Here is a 23,661-nt window from a genome sequence, read left to right on the forward strand (position 1 = left end):
AAAACGGTGCCTGATCAAAAATACAACGAAATTAAATAAAACACACTTTAATGCGATTATTATGCAGGCAAATGTCAGACGAGAGGGGTGTTAGATTAGTTTACAATATTATGCTATTATTTTAGTATAATTTTAAGTAATTCTACTTTACTCAATCTGTAAAATATATCAAATGAAAAATATTAGCATTTTTACTGTGTGACAAATATGACCCTTCATTTGCTGCATTTTAAATGGGCTGATAACGTATCGTTTCAATTTCTTAAAAATAATAAAAGAAAATTTAACAATATAGCAAAATAGCCTTTATAGAAGGTTTGAAATAAAACAACATTCTTGCTCAGTTATATTTTGATTGTAATTGTGCACGGTTGAGGGAAAATCAAACAAACAACATATGATGCATCATATCCTTATAACTTTATAAAAAATAAAAAATAAAATTGTCAAACATCAAAAATTTGATGATCTTCAATTTCACAGTGTAAAATTCGCTTGTCCTAAAATCACATAAAGCATATGGTGTTAAAAAAAGTTTTGTTTGGACTAGGGGATTTTTCTTTATTAGAAAAGAGGTTTATTGACAATATTGTACAAAAATACAATAAGTACATATATATCGTCACACACTACAGTCATCTGATACATGTTCACATATAGATGGTGGTGACAACACCACTGTTCAGGACACTGAAGCACTATTTAACCATTTTATCAACAAAAGAGAAGAGAAGGCAAGGTAAATAGAATGTATATGAGCTGAAAGTCTAACATACAGTGCAGTGGTCATGGCACAGGATCTTTAACTTTACAGAAAAAATGATAAATTGTCTCTCAAGTAAAAAAAAAAAAATAAAGCATGCAGGACATAATGAGGCACATGTAGTGAGAAGGTGCAGTTAAAAGTCAGTCCATGCATATAGTAACTGGTATCCCCTCAGTTTTGTAACATTTCGAGGCAACGGACAGTCAATGTCAGAAACTCATCATTGCATTGTAAAGCGGTGCCAAATTTGATCTCTTAATACTGATATTTACTGGTCTGTGTTTAACTAACGCAGTGCATTCATTACCTGCACGAGGGAGCTCTGAGCTTCCTGCACGTCATCCAGCGGACGGAGAGACAAGGTAAGGCACACCATGACACTTATCACTGGGATTATCTAAAACGAGGGCTCCTTTCTACGTTTCGCTCTGACACATCATCAGAAGGCCAAAAAGTTCACAATAAAGCAGCTAAAATTGATTGTCAGTGTTCATCTGCAGGAAAATCAAGCTGTTGATACAGTTTCCGGTTTCAAACACTTCAATAATGTTATCAGACATAACATGAAAAGTGCTGATGTGTTCACAAAGTGGTACAAAAGAATGAATACTTTCAGCTACAAAACCTCAAAAAAGGCACGGATTCATGTAACATAACCACAAAAATACACTAATGGAGATGGCAGACTGTCCACAAAGAGAACACAGTGGTTAAAGAAGACGACAATAGTGTTTTCTGCTGCCTTCGACTTTTTTTTCTTTCAAATCACTTTTCATTAAAAAAAAAAAGAAGATCCAAACCATGTTTGTGGTATGAATTTCGTCACTGATCGGTATTCAAATACGGCTGTCAAACACTGAGCGATCACAGACACGAGAGAGAGACACACACACACACACACAGGCTCATGCATGTTTGTCTGAGGTCAGAAGTCAAGGTCCATCTCCTCCCTCGAGATCTGTGCGTCTGCACGGCTGGCATCGTCGCTCCCGGCTGGTTTCAGGCGCCTGGTCACCAGCTTCAGGTTGGTCTCGTGGAGGATGACTTGCGTCAGGTATTTCTCCCGCTTGATTTGTTCTTTGACGGCGTACGGGACGTCGGGGATGACGTAGGACAGGACGAACTTAGTGAAGTAAACGATGTGCTGCCGGGGAGCAAAGAAAGGGAAAATGATTAAATTATTGATTTTTTTTCACTTGAAAACGTCAGCATTTCCTGATGCACTCACTTCGACAACGATGATAAAAGCCATTTTGGCAGCGATGACGTGCCAGTAGTACACGTTGTGCTCGTACTCTCTGTGGTGTCCCGGAGGAAACCGGAAGTCTCGGTACCTGAAGAGAGGATGGTTTCAGCTTAAACGCCAGGCGGCCGTCTGACAGGTGTTGAATGGAAGCGTGTGCGTACCTGCACGTGGTGACGTTGGAAACCTTTAAAAGGTTCGCGCTGCGCGTGCTGTTGAAATCGCGGGTGTTGAAGACGGACAGCGAGCTGTTGATGTAGCCCTCCATGGTGTGGGTCGGGTGATCGCCGTACGGGAACACGGAGAACGACCAGTAGTAGACCAGGCGGGGAATCATGTCCGACGTGAAGGCGATGATCATGGCCTGCGAAGGAGACGGAATTGACGCCATTTCCAATAAAACTTGACGTTTGAGAGCGAACTCACATTTGTGACCACGGCCAGGATGGCGACGCCCTGCAGGATGGGCTGCCAGGCTCCGATGTCCTGCGCTTTCTCCGGCACGATGCGGCGAAACTGGGTGGTGATCTTCCAGGCATCGACCCGGATCTCAAACAGGTTGTTGATGAGCGCCAAGACCGGGGCCAGAGGGAAGGACGCCACGAAGAGCGTGACGAAGCCGAACTGGATGACTGGGAGGGGCGAGAAACGGGAAGCGTTGAGGTGAGCAAGGTCCGGCTGTGGAGGTTCCCGCACGCTCCGGGACGCTCACCCATCTCCAGATACTCGTAGAACAGGCCCAGCTTGGAACTCGGCTGAAGCTGGTAGTCCTGCTCCCAGCGAGGCGTCACTTTCTCCGCCGCTCGGTTGCAGTAGCGAAATATCAGGTTCTTCACCCACCTGAGGAGCGACAGACACCATGAGGTGGAGGAGCAGGGTGCTACCGGGCCCACCACGCCCTCAGAGGTCAGATCTGGAACGCTCACGGGAGCAAAACCTCCTGGATGTTGTTCCAGATGGCTTTTCCACCCATGATGATCGCCAGCTGAGTCGTCAACTCGATCAAGCAGCCGCCGGGATCGCACTGTGGAGGAACGACGCGTCACTCGGCCACAACGAATGGAAAACAAGTGGAACTTAAACAAAAAGCATCATTTATTCATATAATTGCTATTTTCTGCAGTTTTACTACAGTGTAAGTGAAAAACAGAGAATATTTAAGCTTTTTCTACTGAACAGATCCAGAGTTTGATACAGAACAGCAACAGATTTGGATGATTTTTCTCTTTAAATTCTCTATATGTGACTTTCAACAGAGTTTTTTTTATCTACAATCACGCCGTACCTCCTCGTTGCGGTATTCCCCCAGCAGACGGAACGGCTTTCCGGGATAACCGACAGTTTTCCCCTTGAAGAAGGCGATGTAGAAACAGGAGGAGTAGTAGTTGACGAACTGAAAGAGGAACATCTTCAGAGTCAAGCTGTTCTCGTAGTCCGTCTTGGTCCGCGGGAGCTCTGTTTTCAGATAATAAAAAAAAAAAGGGGATTAAATTAAGATCAACTTGGGGAAAAGTCGGAGTCGAAGTGGAACTCACCGAAGTCCGTGATCCAGATGGCGACGCGCTCGTACAGCATGTTGAGGATCATGATGACGACGAAGCTGATGATGGAGGCCGTGACGGAGGTGGCCATCTGCGGTGTCATGTACTCCTTGATGGGCTCCAGGTTCTTCAGGTCATTCTCTCGGAGTTTGGCCGAGAAGGTGATGAAGACCACCAGGCGGTACACGGTGATGGCCACGATGGAGGCCAGGATCAGCATAATCTGGAGGAGAAAACACACCAGACGAAGGTGAGAAGGAAACCGTTTCTTTTTTGGAAGAAGAATCTATAGAAACAGAATTAGATCAGCTTCCACATGTCCTGATCTTGTTCAATATATTCAGCATTTTTCATTAAATTATAAAGGAATAGAGTCTGAAAAGATAAAGAGGACTGACACACTCATATGTTATGAAACAACCTTACAATGTAAGCATCAACAGAAATAAACAAACATAATTACCCAGAATAAGACGGTCCCCATTCCGATGGACACCCGAACGCACCGTCCGCAGCTCGTAAACGGAACTTTTTCTTTCACCTGAAACACAAATTTAATGAGAAAGTTAAAAACATGCTAAGAAAAAAAAAACCTCCCGCAAAACTGGTGAAATAACTGTTTTACCACATGTCTGTCTGTGTTGCCTGTTAAATAAAAAGCATGTGTGTGACTTGCCCCTGTGACGGGGTTTTTCCTCTCGTATTTGCATTTGGCCTCGTATTCTGGACGAGGCGGCTCTTCCTGCTCCAGAAACTCCACCGTGTCCCACTGGTACTCCAGCTCCGCCTGGTAACGCTTCCAGAACTCCAGGAACAGGGTCACTGCAGGAAGAGGCAGGGAAAACAAAACAGGCTGGAGGACTTAAAACACTGGCAGCGGACTGAATGAAGAGTTCTGGAAGAGGAACAAACGCATGACGACGGCAACCGAGCTGCATGAAACTCACCCCAGACTGACATGAAAACAGCAAAAACCAAAGTTCCAAAGTTATCAAATATGCAGAGTTTCTGCAGAAAGAGAGAGAGAAAGTTAAATTTCTTAAAAAAAAAAACAAAAAGAAAAAAAGATGGATGATTCAAATCCTAACAAATGACATTAACATGGGACTCACTTTGGAGGTGTCACACGTGCTGTTCAGCGTCCAGTACATGCACGAGTCGCACTGCGGACACATGACAAGCTTCCCTCCGATCTCGGGGTCGCACACCTCTTTGCTGCGGATGCCAACAGAGAGGAGTGAATAAAGAAAAAGAAAAAGCACACGGTGGATTCCCACCGGCGGTCGTCTGAACCCCTCCGTACGTCCAGGTGCTGGTTTCTTGAGTTTTGTAGCCATAAATGAAGCAGGCCAGTCCCACGGCCGCAGCCACGGTGAGCATGATGGTGTAGAACCCCAGCCAGGCAAAGTAAATGCCGATCTTCTCCCCGTAATACTTCCTGTGGACAAGAAGAGGGTAAAAAATAAAAATAACGGGGCTCTGACGTTGAAACAGACGACGGAAGAGGAGCTGCTTCCTGCACCTGATCAGGTCCAGCGGCTGCATTTTGTAGAAGCTCTTGGGATGAGCCCACTCGTTGTACAGCAGGAACCTCTCGTTGGGGCAGCTCTCTTCCTCGGACCGGACGTTGAACCTGCACTGAACGGGCCGACAGAAGCGCCTCAGCTTTGCGTTTCACCCGTCATTCTGATCCGACGTTCCGGTGTGGACTGACTCACGTCGTGGAGGGGATACACGGCCTTGTACACGCCGCTGTCCAGCAGCTTGTTGATGCCAAACTTCTTTGTGCTTCCTCGGATTTCATACGGAGCTCGACTCAGGATGTAAAAAGCCTGAGAGGAAAGAAAAAAAAAGAGTTCAAAGAGTGTTTTCACGCATCCATCAATTAAAAAAAATGAGGAAATCTATCAGCAGCAACTCGCCATTCTGCTCCTCATGGCCTGAGTGAAGAACAAGTCCCGGTCCTTCACCAGGAAGTAGTCCAGCCTGCTCTTCTCGAAGGGCGCGGTGAAGAACTCGGCCTCCTTCCTGATCAGCTCCTCGTCGGGGTAGAAGTACTTGGTGAGGAAGGAGAGGCAGCGCCAGGCGGAGGGCCGCGACGACAGGTCGTTCAGCTGGATGGGCAGCTTGATGTGCAGCACCTCGGCGTACGTGCACAGCACTTCCCACGGCATGTGGACCTTCACGAAGGTCCGCCTCTCGTCCAACACCTGCGGGTCAAAGGTGGCGTCAAAGCAAGAGGCGGCAGGCCGGAGCGAAACGGCGTCCGGGTCGGCTCGGCTTACGGACGGCGTGGCTTCCAGCTCGATGCCCATCTTCATCAGGCTGGCTTCGAAGTACTCCCGCCGCCGCTGCAGGGCAGGACAGAAACACACTCCGACTCAGTCTGCGTGTGTGTGTGTGTGTGTGTGTGTGTGTGTGAGACCAAACACACACCACGGAGAGCAAACAGGAGAAAGAGCACCGACTGGTTTGAAGACGACCAGGAAGGGAAAAAACAACAACTATTGTGGATTTAATCAGCACGTTGTTTAGAGAGGACATTTGTTCCGATATGAGGGACGAGAATTCTGCATTTCCACCGCAAAGAAAACACTGATGTTTTATAAAAGAGCTAAAAGAAACAGTGAGGAAAAAAAAAAAATTTTAAAAGTAGTTTAAGTTTTAAAAATGTTCATTTTTCTATGTTCCTCTCTCAGAAACCATAGATCAATAAAAACTGAGAGGTTCTGCCTCTATATTCATCCCAGAAAATGTTGACAAAGCTGAAATAAAAGCCTTTCAATCTTCAGTCGACGGTGATTAAAAAATAAATAAGAGAAAAAAAAAACCTTCTACTAAAATTTGAACTATCTTTATTGCAATTTTTGCCCTCAGTGGATTTTTTCGCCAAGAAAAAAAATTCAATTTGAAAAGAAACAAATTTAATTTCAACCAAAAAAATGAAAAATAAAAAAAAAATCAGGTGGACTGACAGCTTAAATAACAATCGGATAAAGTGTAAAAGTTGACCAGAGTCTGCCAAGCTTCTCTCTCCGTCAGTCACTTCCTCTTATTGTGCTTCTTCTTCCCGTTGTAACCACACACAAACATGTTGCCGGGCTCGGTTGCCGTGGAAACGTGACCAGCCGTCGCTGCACTGCAGCCACAGCGGGCGAAGGCGGCGTGAGGAGCGCCGCTGCGGCGGCGGTGAGCACACAAACGCAGCGCGGCCCTCTGGGTAAACGGTTTGGAGTGATAATAAAGAGCGGGGAGATCGGCCGAGGAAGGGGTTACTCACACACTGAAATTACACCTTGCTCCACCTGAGGATTAGAATTGCAACACCGTGAGCCGACGGTCTTCTCAAACATATTGCACATGCCAGCGAGCCGGTTGTGAAACGGCGGTAAACATCCTGTAACACATGGAGAATGTTTCTTCCTGCTAAAATAACATGTTTTCCTCCTCCAGGTATCAGGTAACAAGGGAACAACCAGTGAAACAGTGCCATGAAAACCTTTAAATTTGAGCTTTTCTTTGCTGTGGTGCAGATAATATGAGATTAAAATGTCTATATTTTCACAAAACTAAAAAAATTATGAACAAAAATGAATAAAATCTAAAAATAAAGTCAATTTCAATGAAACCTTCTAGTGTAAAATACACTGAAACGTCAAAAAAAAAAAAAAAAAAAAGTGTTTTACTGCAGGCAGGGGAGCAGGAACAGCTGAGGCGTTCCAGAAAAGTTGTGTTTTCACCCGTTTCCACGGAGACGGAGCGTTTTCTGTGTAAACTGACCCCGAAAGTTTTGCTTTTTCACTTGAAATCCCTCTCATGTCGACAGGACCCGAGCCGCTCCTCATCTTGCCTCCGGGAAGTAGTTTCAATGAGCTTCTCTATTTTCTGACCGCTCAGACAATGAGGCCTATTTGCATTAGTGACGAGTAAATAATTCGATTTCACAGAGCAAATAATAAAAAAAAAAAACTCCTGCAGCGATGGCAGAAGCCGCTCGGACGTCCGGATCTCACCTTGCGCCTCTGGATGGTGTGCCTCTTCTCGAAGTCCGCCTTGTCGTCGTCCTCGTACACCAGGATGAAGTCGATGCGCCGCACGCCGTCGTTGAAGAACAGCGAGTCGGCGTTGCCGTTGAACTCCGCCTGCGGGCAGAAACGGGGCCCGTCAGGCAGATCCGAGGCCTGGTACTCGTACTCGTCCTCCTCCATGATGCCGTACATGCTGGGCGACTCCAGGAGGAACGGCCGGGGCGGAAATACAGGTAGGCCGACCTTGGCGAGTCTATTTAACCCCGCGCCGTTATAACCGTGCGGGAGAAATGGGAAGCGTCAACAAACAGACGGTCCCCGCCCCGTCTGTTGATCTATCTACCATACTTCATGTGGGCTTTTATTTTGAAACCCACGCTTTCTGCTGGACCTCCCGGGGAAGCCGCTCGCTCCACGACGCACGGATGTGCCTTGCTCGACATCCTCGCTCCGTGTTGACTCACCTGTCGAGCTTTGGCGACTGTTGATCCTTCTTTAATACTGTGATAAGTTGGTAGAAACTCCTCCGGGTAAACTGTGGAAAGAGAAAAACACACATTAGGTTTGGTTTATACACAGTAAATAAATTGGAGATGAAGAAAAAAAGTTTTTTTTCTTTCTGATAACAGTTATTTCAACAATTCCAGTGGGTTTTAGTTGTAAAAACTCATAAAACATTAACATGGCTCCTCAACTCAAATGAGTTTGACACACTTGGACGGAGAATAAGAACAATTCCTATGTGTGTGTGTGTGTGTTTTCTCCTTTCTTCTGTCCTCTTTCACCGCCATCCGTCTGTCGTTCCCTCACGTCCACAGCCGAGCTGACCTCAGGCCGTGTTTCGTTTCCCTAAACGCCACGCTGCCGTTGTACTGCCGCAGCCTCCCGGCGCGGCGTCGCTCCGCTGAATGGAAAACAGAGAGGCGGCGGGCCGCCGCAGTCCAAACAGTTTCCACTCGGCAGAAACTCCTGGACGCCGCCGCTCGGCCGCACCGCGGCAGAACTCTGCCGTCTTTCCGTCTCAGCTGGAACACAATGAGGAGGGACGGAGGACGGATGCTGTTTGGTAAACATCGGCCATAGCGACGGGCCGGGAACCCGGGAACCCGGGATCCCAGCTGATCCCAGCTGATCACATGACGGGACGGCGGCGTGGCTCCACCATCTGCCCAGACCTCACTCGTTTGGTTCTGGTTTGTTTTGCTGCATTTTTCGCGTCTCACACTTGGAAGACCCTGAAGGAGAAACTCCCATCATGAGTCAGTGAAATGAGTGTTTAGAAAAGCACGCCGCCGCCGCCGCCCACTTCCTCCTCAGAGTGCATCTTCCTCATCAACACGACAGGAAAAGCCATCGTGACTCTCTCCTCCTCCTCTCTCCCGTTAACCGCCGAGCGTTTAACCTTCCACCGCTCAGTTCCAACAGTCAGTCAGGAAATGCTTCTCTCCACCGCGGAGTTTCACAACACGACGGGCCGAGATCAGGCCGCACGATCCCCAGAGAGGACAAGAATGAGTCCTGAGGCCAGGAGGACATGAGGACGGCAGCGAGGGACGGTTTGGACCAGATGTGCATCAGAATGAAAACCAGCAACGTGACTGAAATAAAAGCACATCTGCCAGAGAAACCAAGACTCCCTCTGCCCCTCTCCCTTCGACACAGGAAACACTTGAAGATCTTCCTCCAACCTGTGGTGCGGACGGCTGTCAGGCTTCACTAACTGATCGCCGCAATCTTTTAACCCGACAGGGAGCGATAAGAAAAGATGCTTTTTGAGGGACAGTGCCATAAGCAGGGAATTAATAATGCATTACTGTGGAATAATGGCTCCATTACAGAGGGAGAGAGCACTCTGGCACGCCGCCCTCTCGCATTCGGCGTGAAAAGCAGAGACTGTTGGCCTGTGGCCGGGGAAATCACTGGAAGCTCATCAGTGAGTTCTGAGAAACAAAGCATGCAGTGAACGTCCAGCGAGTCCACCGTCAGACAAGAAGCTTTCAGATCTGACAAAACCTGCTGCAGACGCTTACACACACACACACACACACACACACACACACACACACTCACACAGACCGCCTGCTGCATGGCGACATCTGTTTCACTGCAGCCGACGCCGAAGTGACGGTTTCGCTTTGCGGGAATGTGGAAAATCCAAACAACAACGCGAGAAACAATCGCACCTTAAACGTGCCAAAGAAACAACTGGAGCCTGAAGTTAACAGAGGACGAATCGGGAGCAAAGAGGCACAATTCTATTAAAATTTCACGAAATTTGACCAGTTCTGGTGTTTATATCGTAAAGAGAACATTTCCAGTGCATTCTGTTTACGTCCCTGCCTTCAAAAATCTCTCTTCAGGTGTTTTACGGCCTGACGCTCGCCGTCTCCCTCCGATCCATTCCTCCCTTTCTATCTCTCGCCAAATTCCTTCTCTGACTCATATTCCTGATAATTCCTCCTGTTTATGAGGAATAGTTTTTTCCCTCTCAGAGTTCCTGGTCGGCTGTTGATGCTGCATGAGATGAGGCACAACGTACACTGTTGCTGCCCTGTACCTGATTATCCGATAAAAAAGCAAATGAGTGAAAACGGTGATAAATATCCATTTATCCTGAGAAAATCAGATTAATCCGCGAGGGAAAGTCTTAAAATTATGCTGTATTTGTTATTTTTTATTGGTCAGACTGTTAGAACTTATATGAAGGGTTAATCTGTTGGACTTTAAGGTGCCCCCCCTCCTCTTGGCACCCCTCGTGCGTCTCATCCAAATCCTTTCCACGCCCCTGCACACCAAAGTAAAAAGAAAAGTAGGAGAAAAGCGGCGGGGATGAATGGACGAGGGGTTAAATTCATCTGTAGCAGTCAAGCAGTCTCCTCCAGAGAGGGATGCGTAACTTTGCTTGTGAGATAAATTAAAGTTAAAGAGCAGTCTTCCTCCTCACCCGCTTCCTCCTCCATCATGCTGAGCTGCGCGTCCTCCCGCAGCTCCTCCGGGTCGCACACCGACTCCATCTCAAAGATGTTGTTTTCACTCATCGTGCCGGAGCGGAAAGCCTCTCCAGACGGTGAAAAAGAGGACGCGCGGCCCGGCCGGCGGTCGGAGGGGCGGTGGTCTCAGCGCGCGGCCGCGTCCTCCGGAGCCTCGAACATGTTCGAGGCGCGTAAAAAGTTGCTTCAAGTTGAGACTTGGAAGGGTTGGAAGTGAACCGGGTGGGGTCGGGGGCGGGTGCACGCGCTGCCCAGCCACAGTCAGCTGAAGAAACGCCTCTTGTCGTCAAGTCAGAGAGAAACCCGAGGGTCGGGACTTCCCGGATGGTGAAGTTATGCTTTTCAGATTTGGGTTGCCAGGTCTGCTGTTTGTCCGCGCAGCTGTTTCTGTTATTTTTCTTTTTTATGGTACATTGTATGAATAATATCAATGAACCAGGACACAAATGTAGATTTTTATAACCCCCCAACCTGGTTTTCAAACATCTGGTGCTTCAAATGTGATGGAATTGTTTGATAATCTGGATTTATTATAACGAAGAACAAAAAAAAAGTATGAGAATGAAGAGAAAAAAAGGTGAATTCACTCTGATTCGTTTTTTTTTATTATTGCTGGTACCAGACCTGATAGTGTAAATATTTCATAAATGCCCTATCTTTTAGGATTTCACACAGAAACAGACTTTTCCTCTTCTTGATATCAGTTACAGTTTCAGCACAAACCACACCAGTAACTGTTGACTGTTGTCAATGCTGTTGAACCTGTGGAGTCGTGGTTTTACACTATCAATTTTACAATGAACATGCAATTTGTTTAATTTGTATTTTCTTTATCGTTTATCTATTTCATGTGAACATGTAAACTGTGCACTTTCACAGGGTCTTTATTCTTTCTGTACACCCCTTTGGTCCACTGTGGGGTTTTTGAAGTGCTTTATAAATAAAATCTCTTGTGTTTATCATGCATGAATTATTAGTAATGGTGTTTATTAGCTTTAAAGAGTCACTGAAGTAAGCATAACGTCCTTCATTGATATAGGAGGCTTGAAGCTGAAGTCATTCACTGAGTGCCCTGAAAGGTCAGGGGCCAAAAGTATAATCTGTTTTTCTGACCAAACCAACAAACGAAAATGGAAAAAATGGCTCAATTTTCCTTTTTTCGTTTTCAACCAAAAAACGAAAAAATGGTTTTTTCTTTCTCAATTCAAAACCAAAAACAAAACCAACACAAGCAAATTACGGCCGAATTTTGTTTTTTGGATTTCAATTTTTCGTTTCTTCGTTTCAGGTCTCAAAACGAAAAAACGGAAGCACGTGACCCCTGACGTCACGGGTCAAATGGACTCCCTACCAAAATAAAAGCCTTACTAATAAATGGGTAATAAAAGATAAATTACGTTAAATAGCGTTTTTATTTTTGCACAGCATTTATTCCATACACTACTAGGCTTGTAATAATGTTGGAAAATAATAATAACAATAATTATTATTATTAACAACAATACCACTACTACTACTACTACTACTACTATGAGAATAATTATGATAATAATAATGATTACAGGTCTGCTGCCTGGCCTGCATACATCTAATTCGCGGACGCGAGATCGTTAAGTGTTCACCTTTTCGATAAGTGTGACATGTCTGTTGATCATAAAATACGTGGGTCATTTTAACTTTGTGACATGTCAGCTGCATGGCATGTGCTGATGAGAAACGTTTCCCTTTTTCGCCCAGTAGATGGCAGTGTGAGCCAATTTAGAAGAAAATCCAGTACTCAGTTGAGGGACTGACGGCCCGAACGCACTGGACGCGCGCACGGCGCTTCTGATCGCCTCCCATGTCCATCTGACTGGCCGCACACAACACGCAGGGGAGCGCCACGCGCGCCGCGGCTCGCGCTCTGCAGCGCGCCCGCTCCGCTTCGTTCTATTTTTCACGCGAGACACGAGCGCCGAGAGCGGCAATTGTCAAGCTGGATCAAGCAGATCGGACCAGACAGGAAGTCGGAAACAGAAAAGGCAAGAGAATCCGGTCAATTTTCAAAATAAAAAAATTAAATGACGATTAGTTACGCTGTTGCTCGTCCGTCTGTCACTGGGTCTAATCACAAGAGAGATGGACACACACACAAACAGACATGCACGTATGCACCCAATCAAACACACACACACACACACACACACACACACACACACACACACACACACACACACACACACACACACACACACACACACACACACACAGCGACAGAGACTCGCGTGATGCAGAAAAAAAGAGGACAGGAGGAGAAAAAGTCTCTCCACAGGTCACCAAAACACACACATCCATACTGGCAGAGCGAGACAGAGGAAAACCGAGAGCAGTCGGATCCAGCTGAGTACAGTTGATGTGTGACCAGGCGGAGAGCACAGGCAGCAGATACGCCTCCAATACGAACAGCCAAGCGTCTGCGCGGAGAAGTTCGCGGTGCGCGCGGCGCCTCCGCTACGCTTCTGTGTCCAGTGCGTTCGGGCCGTAAGGATCTGACAATGTTCATATGCTCCTATGGACAAACAGCGGCATGCTCCTCTTTCTTCTTTCTTCATTCTTTATTCCAGACTCGAAATGGTCCATAAAATTACGCACAAATACTAAAGACAGCAACAAAACAGAAAAAGAGCACTACACATATAAACTAAACACTCCCTCCAGTGTCTCCAGAGCACAGAAGTGTACCAGACACTGCTCTGCCCAGGTTTGACAAAAGCTTGAATAATTTTATCATCAGAGTCCATGAGTCGCTTAATAAACTTCAAAATAAAATTTCTAATAACAGCATTCAGTGTTCTGACATTATTTTGCACAAACAACCGGCTTGCACTGGTCCACTGAGGGACCTTCATTAGAAACCTAAAGGCATCATTGTATGCCACATGCAACTTTTTAAATGTGGCTTTTGTGTAGCTACACCGCAAGCATTGTTGTTAATAATAATAATTATTAATATTTTCTAACATCATTACAAGCCTAGTAGTGTATGCAATAAATGCTGTGCAAAAATAAAAACGCTATTTAACGTAATTTATCTTTTATTGCCCATTTATTAGTAAGGCTTTTATTTTGGTAGGGAGTACCTTTGACCCGTGACGTCAGGGGTCACGTGCTTCCGTTTTTTCGTTTTGAGACCTGAAACGAAAAAACGAAAAATTGAAATCCAAAAAACAAAATTCGGCCGTAATTTGCTTGTCTTGGTCTCGTTTTTGGTTTTGAATTGAGAAAGAAAAAACCGTTTTTTCGTTTTTTGGTTGAAAACGAAAAAAGGAAAATTGAGCCATTTTTTCCTTTTTCGTTTGTTGGTTTGGTGAGAAAAACAGATTATACTTTTGGCCCCTGACCCTGAAAGCTCTGCTCATGTAATGAAATGAATGCGTAACGCATTTCCTCGTCACGTGTTTCTCTCGGTGTGTGTCGAACTCTTGCAGGCGGAACCAGTATCGGATTTGTTCTCGACACCGGAGCCTCAATCAGCAGCTTAATAGACCGTGAAATCAGCAGTCTGATCAGATCCGAGACAGAACACGGACGTCCTCTTGTTTTCCCCGCCGTCGGCTTCGTGAGCGAGTCCTCCCTCCCGGAGCTGACGGCGTTCGCACTCGGAGGTCCACCGGCGGAAACGCCAAGGCCCCGCCGCGCTTCTCTACTCAGATTCAGCCTCAGACCCTCCCAATCGCACGTCCCCCGACATCTGATGGACGGATCCAATAAATGAGCACAACGTGCTTCTAATGAACAAATCAATCACTGACTGGACGGAGTCCGGCGTCGGCGGGAAGAGTCGATACGCGGCCCCTCCAGGAATACCTAGGCCTTGGATTAGAAGTGTTTGTCGCTTTTGTTTTCGCTCTCTTTGTGTGCATCCTTTCGGTTCTTGAAGGCTTCATGCCAGTAGTGTTCCTTCTCTTTCATTCTGCAAATGCAACGATGTATTTGTAGGTTAGAAGAAATGCAAACTGAAACTGCAGCCACGTCTTTTCTCAGAAACGTTGGGGAAAATGCAGCTTTTCTGTGAACGCTCCGGCTCCATCGAGTGTCTCGGTAACCTTTGGCCTTCTAGAGTGTTTCTAATGTTTCCTGCAGTTTGAGGCCTGAAAGCTGAAGCCGGTGTGAAGCTGCGGACACCAGATGGCAGCATGGGATCATTTGAGTCTGCAGTCCTGAGCCGCTCCGTCTCATTAATAAATGTATTTTGTGTTCTGCCGACAAGTTTAAGCCTTGCATAAGCAGAACAATTCAGTGAATATTTTGTTTAACAAAGGGGAATGAGTCACATCACTTCTTCAAAGGAATGCATAAGAAAGAGGAGGTGGAGAGAGAGAGAGAGAGAGAGAGTGTGTATGTGTGTGTGTGTGTGTGCGTGAGGAAAAAGAAAAGAAAAGCCTCTCTCGGGCCTTTTCCCTTTGATCAACACTAGAATTTAATTACCTGCATACCAAACAGGGCCGTTATTTGGAGTTTGGGTCGTCTTGTTTTCACACAGCAGCTCCAAGGATCCAGAGACCAGCCTGCGACCCTCACAGTTCAAATACACTGAAAGTAATCAGGTGAACTTCAGACACAAACGGGCCAAAACTGGAGCGCTTCCTGTACACAATCATTGTTTAACTCTTTTCAGTTTAAACGGGGCCAACCTTCACTGACAAGTACTTAAAAACAGCATATTTTTATTGTTTCGTTCGTAAAGGAAACTTGAATTCCTCTTGCTTCAGCGCTGTGACTTCAAGCGCTGCTGTGGCGAGAACAAACCCTCAAATGGTGATCATGCACTCTGTTGATTCTTTCCAGTTTGCTGAATTTCACCTGTTTCTGTGTTCTTAAGCGCAAACCGGGCGTCGTGCAGGACGCTGTGTGCGGCGCTCCGTCCTTACCTTGCATGCGGAACGTGTGCCAGGGGCTCGATTTGTACGCTACGCTCCAAACTGTTGCACGCAAACCGAACGTGCGTGCATGTGCACGTGTTGAAGGTTCCCGCCATCAGCATTCAGCGACTGCAGCCGTGGGGGCGGGGCTTGGAGCGGGCCTCGGTTTACCCCGGAGCAGCCCTGGAGGAGTACAGCAATCTGCCCACTCTCTGCATTTTCCATAATTAATAAACATAATGTCTCCTCCATCCCCTGCATGTTGTACGCCATGTATCCGGCGCGGCGCTCCGTTCCCACGTGGATCTGTTTTATCATCGTTTATCACCAGGACTCCCTGGCCTCTGTTTGTTTCCATCGCCTGCATCCTCCTTCAGCTCAGCTGTTTGTCTTTGCTGCCTTCAGATTTATGAAACCAAATTAATTCAGACAGTTTTATTATATATTCACTTGAAACCCAGTGGTGTAAACGGCGACTGAAAGTGTGACATATTCATCTTTATCTGTTTGGTGCTTCGAGAGCAGTCAGAGGACGGAATGTTCATTATTTGGACTGAATTTCAGAGCCTGAGTTTGAGTAAAGAATGATAGTAAACGTGGACGAGTTTCCATCACTGCTTGATGCAGAGCTGAAAACAGGGCGATAGTCCTCTAAATGCTCAGTCTGCTGCGTATGTGCTTGCATACGGTGGTTATCGCAGTAAGGACACTGTGAAATCTAATTTTCCTCCGTCTGAAAGGATGAACGGCGCCCTTGTGTGAAAGGACCAAGAATAAACATGAAAAAAAATAAATGAAAACACTCGTCCTGGACGCGACCTTGGTGTCCTCGGCCGCCATTATCGCCGCGATGTTGTTATGACCGGGAGGAAATTGCTCCTTCCCTCGACTATATTATCTCGCGAAAACAGTGTTTTGAAACGAGCAGACCTCCGCCGACCTTTGACCCTCCTCACAGGTAATCTGGCCGGCCAGGGAGCGCCCGCCTCTCCGCGGCAGTTAATCTCCATTAGCTGGAATCAAACGGCGCTCTTCCGCTCACCGCGATCGGATTCCTGACTCTGGAAGGGGGCGGGGCTTTTGCCGCCCCTGCCGCTGAGGCCTGGTTCAGAAAATCGAGGCTTTAACTGCGAGAAAACCTCCGTTACGTTCTGGGGCCCGTTTACACGACGACGACGCTCATTGTCAGCGAAAACGCAACTTTTTGAGAACGTTCCGTCTCCATGGAAACGAATCCAGAAAGTTCTATTTCATATCCAAAATAAATATTTGTTGTTTCTGCCAGCCGGGATTGAAGTTAATGACTCTCATCACTCCTCTGTCTGTCCTCACAGAATTCCCGCTCCTGTTCTCACCGGCGGAGCGTCTTCACGTCGACGTATCGATCCGCCGCCGCTCCTTTCTACTCCATCATAAATAGTCTGGCATTGATCGCCCAACGTATTCACGCCGATATTCATCCAGCGCCGCTGGGAGGCTTTAGCGTCAGCATGTTTACAGTTTTCCCAGGCGTCTTTGTGGCGTCCCCGTCAAGGTTCCCTCTACACCTTTACCGTACAGAAAAACTGTTTTTTAATTAGACATCAGTGTTTACGATAGAGGAAAAAGTGTTTTCACACCCAGAGCACCTTTCAGTTTTCATGAGCAAAGCTGAAAAATCCTTGCAATGTTTTGAAGTTAAATAATGGAGAGGCTGCCCTTCAGACGTCCACGGCTTGTTGAATCTTTTTACTTAGATTACTGTGTCGGCCTCACCTTCAGTCTCTCTTGGACGGCAGCTGCTGCAGTGGTCATCTTCACTCATCCTCCGCGGTCCTGTCCAGGCTTCTGGCTCGCGAATATGTAGCCACAGTCGAATAAAAGAAAACATTCTCATCCCGGCTGCTTTCATATTTTTTTTTTTTATAGCGAGGCGATGAAACCCGGAGAGGTAAAAACTAAAAGAGAGAACCACGGAGGGAAATAAAAAAATTCCAAGCCGCAGATATTTTCGTGAATTACAGGCCACACGTCGACAATAATGGAGGTGTAATATTATCCATCCATGTGCAGACTGAGGGTACTTTATTGTATGCCTTGCTTGAACCTCACAATCAATATTTAATAACTGGACTGGTGCAACGATGAAAGGATAAGACGCCATAATGTGCCGGAGAGCACGTAATGTACAGCACGGCGGATTTCTGCAGCCGAGGTAAAGACGAAGACCTTAAAGTCTTCGCAGGTTGCAGATTTTATGCTTTGAAGTGAGGGAATGTGCACAACGTCTGAGTTATTGCAGCAATATTGAATGCCTGTTTCTTTTCTTTTAAACATAAAAAGCAGCCAGTGTTGTTCAGCTGGAAAGAAAAAGCACAGATTTCCATTCAAACACATTGTCAGAACTCTTTTCTTTTTCGAATGGCAGGTGAGAACTTTGACCTTTGACTTCTCTTTCCTCTCTACGGGGGATGCAGTTGTGACGGTGAGACAGCACGGGAGTGGATCGGACACAGAGTGGACACACAGTGGACACGTCTCGCCCAGGACAGCGGACAGCGCCGGGTTCGACCGCAAATCGGCCGCCGGCTTCTCGCCCCGAAAGGAGATTCAGGCGCGAGCAGCTTCCAGAGGGAAATTTTGAGTGAATTGAAGAAAAAAAAGATGTTTAGCTTCGCATTTGGGAAATACGCTTCATGAAGGTGAGTTCAGAGGTCACATGCAGAAATAGCGCCATAATAACCTTTAAACTGAACAAACGGTATGAAAATGTCTCGATGTTTGACACATCTCTTCTGTAAAGTGATGGAATCGTGAAAAAATAAAGAGTAGTTTTGTATTAGCTTATTAGCTTAGCATAATTATCACAAACAAGAATGATCTCGACGAACTGGTTCAAACTGCTTAATCTTTTGTGAAAATGTCTACATTTTAATCACACATACTCAACAAATCAAAACTTTAAAGTTTGAATTTGAAGGTTATCGTGGCTCTATTTTACCAGCCCGTCCCACTCTCGATTTAATTTATCTGAATGTGGCCTCTGAACTAAAGCGTTTAACAAACTTGGCATTTCCCAAAACGTCCAAGTAATTCCTTCCAAACGATACAGAGCTGAAGAGACTCGAGGTTTTCGTTTCGACTGTCGCACACCAACTTGGGCTCCACAGTAATATACATACAAAGACCTGGATGTATATTCACTATGTGAGGAGAGAACAGCAGAGCGAGCTGTCGCTGAGGGATGGAGGCAACTTCACTATGGAGGAAAACAAAAAACACAAACATGAAGAAGACCGAGAGAGAAGGGACGAAGAGGAGGAGGAGGAGGAGGAGGAGAAGAGGAAAGCAGAGCAATGGGAGGGAGAGGTCATGAAACAGTACAACATCGGACAGCCACTGGAACATAACAACACAGAGAGAGACAAGTATTAGGAAAAATGGTTTAATATAGGAGACAGAAGCAAAAAACTGCATCACACAAGAACATACGTTTACAAAAATAATTCTGACTGCTTCAGCTACACAGTTAGTTCACAGAGAAGGACAGAGAAACCGGAAAAATCTAAACAGCTAAAAGCAAAAAAGTTTCTAATTAGTTGATCTCTTTATTAAACTAATACATTAATCCACTGAAGGTGACTAAATATTTCTATTCCTTCTTTTTCTATAATTGTCTTATCGTGTAGACGGCACAATACAGTCAAATGAAACTTACTGCTGTTGTATAGACAAACTTGCTAGAACTATTTATAAAGCAAAAAAACAAAACAAAAAAAAAAACAAAAGGAAAGAAAACGAAAGAAAAATGAAAAGAAAGAAAGACACTCACCTACCCTCTGGAAAAAAATACAGAAAGAACGAAACAAAGGCAGAAAGGAAGAGAAAGAAACGACACTCACGTGAGGAAAAAGAAGTGAAAGAAATAAAGCCAAAGATCTTCTAGAAAATCTGTTATCAAAAGCCAACGTCCTCCATGCCAGCTAGAAATCATAGTCAGGGACCAGTCGGGTCAGGCCACACCACCAGGCCAGACAGCTTGTTTTCTAAGAGTTTTTGTTGTATCCTTTAATCTCCAGTATAAAAAATTCCACTGGTACAAAATGCATAAGTACAATCAGTTGTAGAAATAGGAAAGCCTGCATTTTTTGTACTTTTTTTTTTTTTCAAATCCCATCCAGTGACAGATTTCCAAGTGTTGTCAAACAAACATACATCACGCTTACAGGATCCACTGAAATGCATTGACTTTGGCTTCTCTCAAGACAATAACTTTGAAACTACTGAAAACCTTTTTTCCAAGATTTGAAAGAAAACAAATCAACAGCAACAACAACAAAAAAGAGAAAAGAAACGAAAAGAAGAAAGAAATCGGATCATTTTCTACAGACAACAAGCTTTTTTTTTCGTTACGCCACGGAAAGAGAACACACAAAACATTTTTTTTTCCTCAAAAAACTTGACATAAGCCATAAATGCAAAGAAACGACAAGTTCGATTTTTTTTTTTTTTTGTTCCTTTCAGGTTTCATTGTTTGATAAATAGCACTTAAGATAATTAAGAAAGGAGAAAACAGAGAAGTGAACAGTGACGAGATAGAAAGATTACAACAAGCATCGGCGATGACAGCCCCTGAGGTGAGCCGCTCGACAGAAACTCTCGTTTCCACGACCCTTCTTTGTGCTTCGACATTGAAAAAAATAACGAAAGACGAGACGCTTCACGCAGTTCGGATCTCGACGACAGTTTGTTTTTAATCTGTTAAAATGACGGACAGCCAAGGATGTGCAGCCTCAACACGTAGGAAAGAAAACAGAATAAACAAAAAAAAAAAAACATGGCGCAAAAAGAGCGAGAGGTGAAGGAATCTTAAAGGTACGTTTGAGTTTCAGCAGTTCCGTGTTTGTGCTTCGGGGGGCAGCAGTGAGTTACAGAAAGCAGCTTTTTGAAAACAGCTGATTGGGAATTTCCAGGAGAGAAAACACTCCAGCTGGAAGCTAAAAAACTTTTCTGAAGCGGTTTGAAGTTTCCTCACACCCTGCCGATTGTTTCTTTGCGGTTTTTCGACCCTTTCAGACGAAGAGCTGAACACATCGTACCTTTCAGGAACCTTCGCTCGCAGAGCTGGAGAGAAAACGTGGTCCGTGAACACTGATTGGACGATTCGCGTCCGGCTTTCCGCGCAGGTAGTTTATGGCTGTTTTGGCTCGTGTGTGTGTGTGTGTGTGTGAGAGTGTGTGTGTAAGTGTGTACTGCATTTAAGAAAAAGAGAAAAAAGTCTGCTCACCTCCCTCCATGAGATCAGATAAAAGTTCAGTATTGGTCTTGGAGAGGATAATGAAAGCTGTATTGCCTTCATCTCGACTCGGGCTTGTTTTTTTTTTTGTTTTTTTTTCACCAACCCGCGGACGTGACCCTTTCCTCTCCAACCAACTTTATTTCCCCTGTCGCTATTCCAATAAGACGTCTCTCCACATCGCCCTGCTTCTAATAACCGCGGTCAGCCGGGGAGAAAACAACCGGCTTCCTTCTCACCTCAATATTTTTATTTCTTCTTTCTTCTTCCCTTCGCCGTACTGTGAATAAAACGACCGTTTCGGGCCTGAAAATGGCGTAAAAACCTGGACGGGTGGGAGGCTGGCTGGACACAGAGTGACTTGGCACACATTACTGACTGGAACAACATCTTCTACTGCGGTCATACTGCTGACGACGCTCCCTGGTTAAGGCGACTGGTGAGCTTCTGTAGAAAATAATGCTGCCTTTCTTTTTTTTTTTTGCAGACCGTAAACGAGGCTTTTCAGGGAGGGGGGGGGGGGGGGGGGGTAGAACAGGGGCAGTTGAATCGACTTTGACAACACTGTGCCATGTAAACGGCTCGACTATGAGAAGGTCATCAACATACTTTGGCATCTAAACACGGTTTTGGCCCATCGCACCGACGACGAAGACTGAATGCATGGAGACTCGACGCGTCCGACAACCACTGAGAAGTTTAAAGAACAGAAGAGAAGCGCCGAACAAAGAAAAAAAAAAAACACGGGCTCCGACGGCGACAGCTGTGCTTTCGGAACGGCGTCCGGCCGTTGCGCTCAACGCCGCGAAGGCGGCGCGCGTTCTTCTTCTCCTTGCGGCGACCCGACCGACGGCGCCGCCCAGAGGATTGAGAAAGTAAGGCCTCGCGTTCGACCCTCGCCTGGTGTTCGTCGTCCGGCGGAGCGTGAGAAAACAAAAACGAAACAAAAAACAAAAAAAAAAACAAAAAAAACAAGACGCGTCCGGCCCCTCGCGCCGCGAACCGCCGGACGGACGCCAGCGGGAGTGCAAAGATCTGTGGTAAGGCTTTGATGAGTAAAGCGGCTGTACAATGGCTAAAAATATCAGTGTGTGCGCGTGTGTGTGTGTGTGCATCTGTGTGTGTGTGTGTGTGCGTGCACGCTGGGCGGGCGGTTGCTGAGGAGGCTTTCACGCTCAGGGGCTCTCATGCACAATAACAAAGTAAACTGTGAGGTCTGCACGAGAGTGTGTGTGTGCGCGCGCGTGTGTGAGAGTGAGTGTTTGTGTGTGTCTGCATGTGTGTGTATATAGATATATATATTTATATATATATATGACACATGGGCACTTTTTTTGTTGTTTTTTTTTGTACATCTTTACAAAGAAAAAAAGCAAACATGACATTTTTCAGGCAACAAGACCACAGAATAGCAAGTTAACAAACTCTTTTTTAAATCTATATTTTTAAATATGAGGGATCCATACAAAACACTTATAATAAAATACCCATGTTATCAAATAATTTCACAAGAAATACACTGACGCGCTAGGCAGGAAGTACCTTTCAGAATTTGGCACTAAACTCCACTGATCTTGTCTTTTTTTCTTTATAAGACGTTTTTGCCGAACAACGAAACACATCTAAATATTGTTTCCCACGAGAGAAATAAAATAATAATGACATTGATGCTTCACAAGCTGACATTATATATATATAGATATATTTATATTTATATATATTTTTAGGAATTTTATATAGCTAATTAACCAACAAGAAATTTAGCAAATAGGGACTCCTTAAAAAAAAAAAAAAGAAAAAAAAAAAAAAGAAAAAAATGAAGGAAAATCAAATTAAACAAAAGAAAAAGAAAGTAAGTATTATAATAATATGAAAGGCTTTGTCTATTGTTCAAGTAAACTGATTTTTTTAGTCTTCTCTTGAAAAACATGAGACATTTAAGACCGTTAGACTTGTGATGAAACCACAACTAAACTCACGAGAAGCACCGACGTTAACGCGGGTTTACGGGTAATCTTAGTATCTTTTTTTGTTTTTTTTTGCCGTTTTTTTTCTTTTTTCTTTTAACCTCTATACATTTAAACAGTAGAAAATATAGGTCATTTCATCATGTGCATTTAAACCACGGATTGTCTATCTGTGAGTCAGTTCAGCAAAAGGTGACACAAGTAGGTAGCATTTCTCCCCCCCAAACAGGGCAAATGTCTTTTTTTCATTTTTACCTTTAAACTACTCTAGAAAAAAGTGGTTCTATATATAGACTTTGAATGAGAAACAGAGCCACTTAAAATGGCCTTATCAAAAAACTTTACACTGCCTGAAAAATGTAAAAACCATTAGAGAGCTCTGAGAGAGTCTAATATTGATCAGACAGTTTTTATTCAAAACTGTTTGGAAGTAGTCTTATTTCTCAGAGAAACTGGCGTGGACTGCTTCTGGCCCGCTCTTCTTCTTCTTCTTCTTCTTCTCCTCCTCTTTTTTTTTTGGGTCACTCTCTCTCTGTTTTTTTTTTTTTTTGAAGTATTTTTTTGGCTTTTTTTTTTTTTGTTGCTGTCGGCACCAGAAGCAAGATGACGCGCCAATTCCCGAAGTGAACTTTCAAGTTTACTTTAAACGAGGAAGAAAAGAAAGAGAGAGAGAAAAAAAACAAAAAAACAAAACAAGAAAGAAGAAGAAGAAATAAAAAAAAAAAAATGCAAGAAAACACTGAATGGAAATCACTTTGCCACAGGTTGTGTTTTTTTTCCTCAAAAAAACAAAAACATGTTTTAAAAATCTTTTTTTTTTTCTCTTATATGAATGCAGCTTCTATATCTTTTTCACATTGATTCATTTTTCTTTCCCTCCCTGAAACCCCTCCCAGATTCAAATGAGGTCACATGCAAATAAACAACAACAACAACAAAACAAAAAAAAA

General features: G+C 44.8%; 1 protein-coding gene and 1 long non-coding RNA gene across 2 annotated transcripts; both read right to left on the reverse strand.

The window, feature by feature from the left end:
• Nucleotides 1–548: 548 nt before the first annotated feature.
• ano6 (anoctamin 6) lies at nt 549–10,787 on the reverse strand. The gene is made up of 20 exons (XM_030112942.1): nt 10,523–10,787; nt 8,043–8,113; nt 7,564–7,692; nt 5,836–5,901; nt 5,473–5,760; nt 5,269–5,382; nt 5,073–5,188; nt 4,854–4,988; nt 4,663–4,765; nt 4,498–4,558; nt 4,227–4,372; nt 4,014–4,091; nt 3,545–3,773; nt 3,295–3,464; nt 2,936–3,033; nt 2,722–2,849; nt 2,436–2,641; nt 2,174–2,373; nt 1,995–2,100; nt 549–1,910 (listed from the first exon to the last, which is right to left on the reverse strand). The coding sequence occupies exons 1-20, from the start codon at nt 10,614–10,616 to the stop codon at nt 1,692–1,694; spliced, it is 2,757 nt and encodes a 918-aa protein (XP_029968802.1). The 5' UTR covers nt 10,617–10,787; the 3' UTR covers nt 549–1,691.
• Nucleotides 10,788–11,043: 256 nt separating this feature from the next.
• Nucleotides 11,044–23,626, reverse strand: LOC115403914 (uncharacterized). Its single transcript, XR_003933271.1, has 3 exons — nt 20,527–23,626; nt 11,252–11,258; nt 11,044–11,054 (listed from the first exon to the last, which is right to left on the reverse strand). It is a non-coding gene; the product is annotated as an uncharacterized LOC115403914 (long non-coding RNA).
• Nucleotides 23,627–23,661: the final 35 nt, after the last annotated feature.

This window comes from Salarias fasciatus, chromosome 17 (genome assembly GCF_902148845.1).
Source record: "Salarias fasciatus chromosome 17, fSalaFa1.1, whole genome shotgun sequence".
Lineage (NCBI taxonomy): Eukaryota > Metazoa > Chordata > Actinopteri > Blenniiformes > Blenniidae > Salarias > Salarias fasciatus.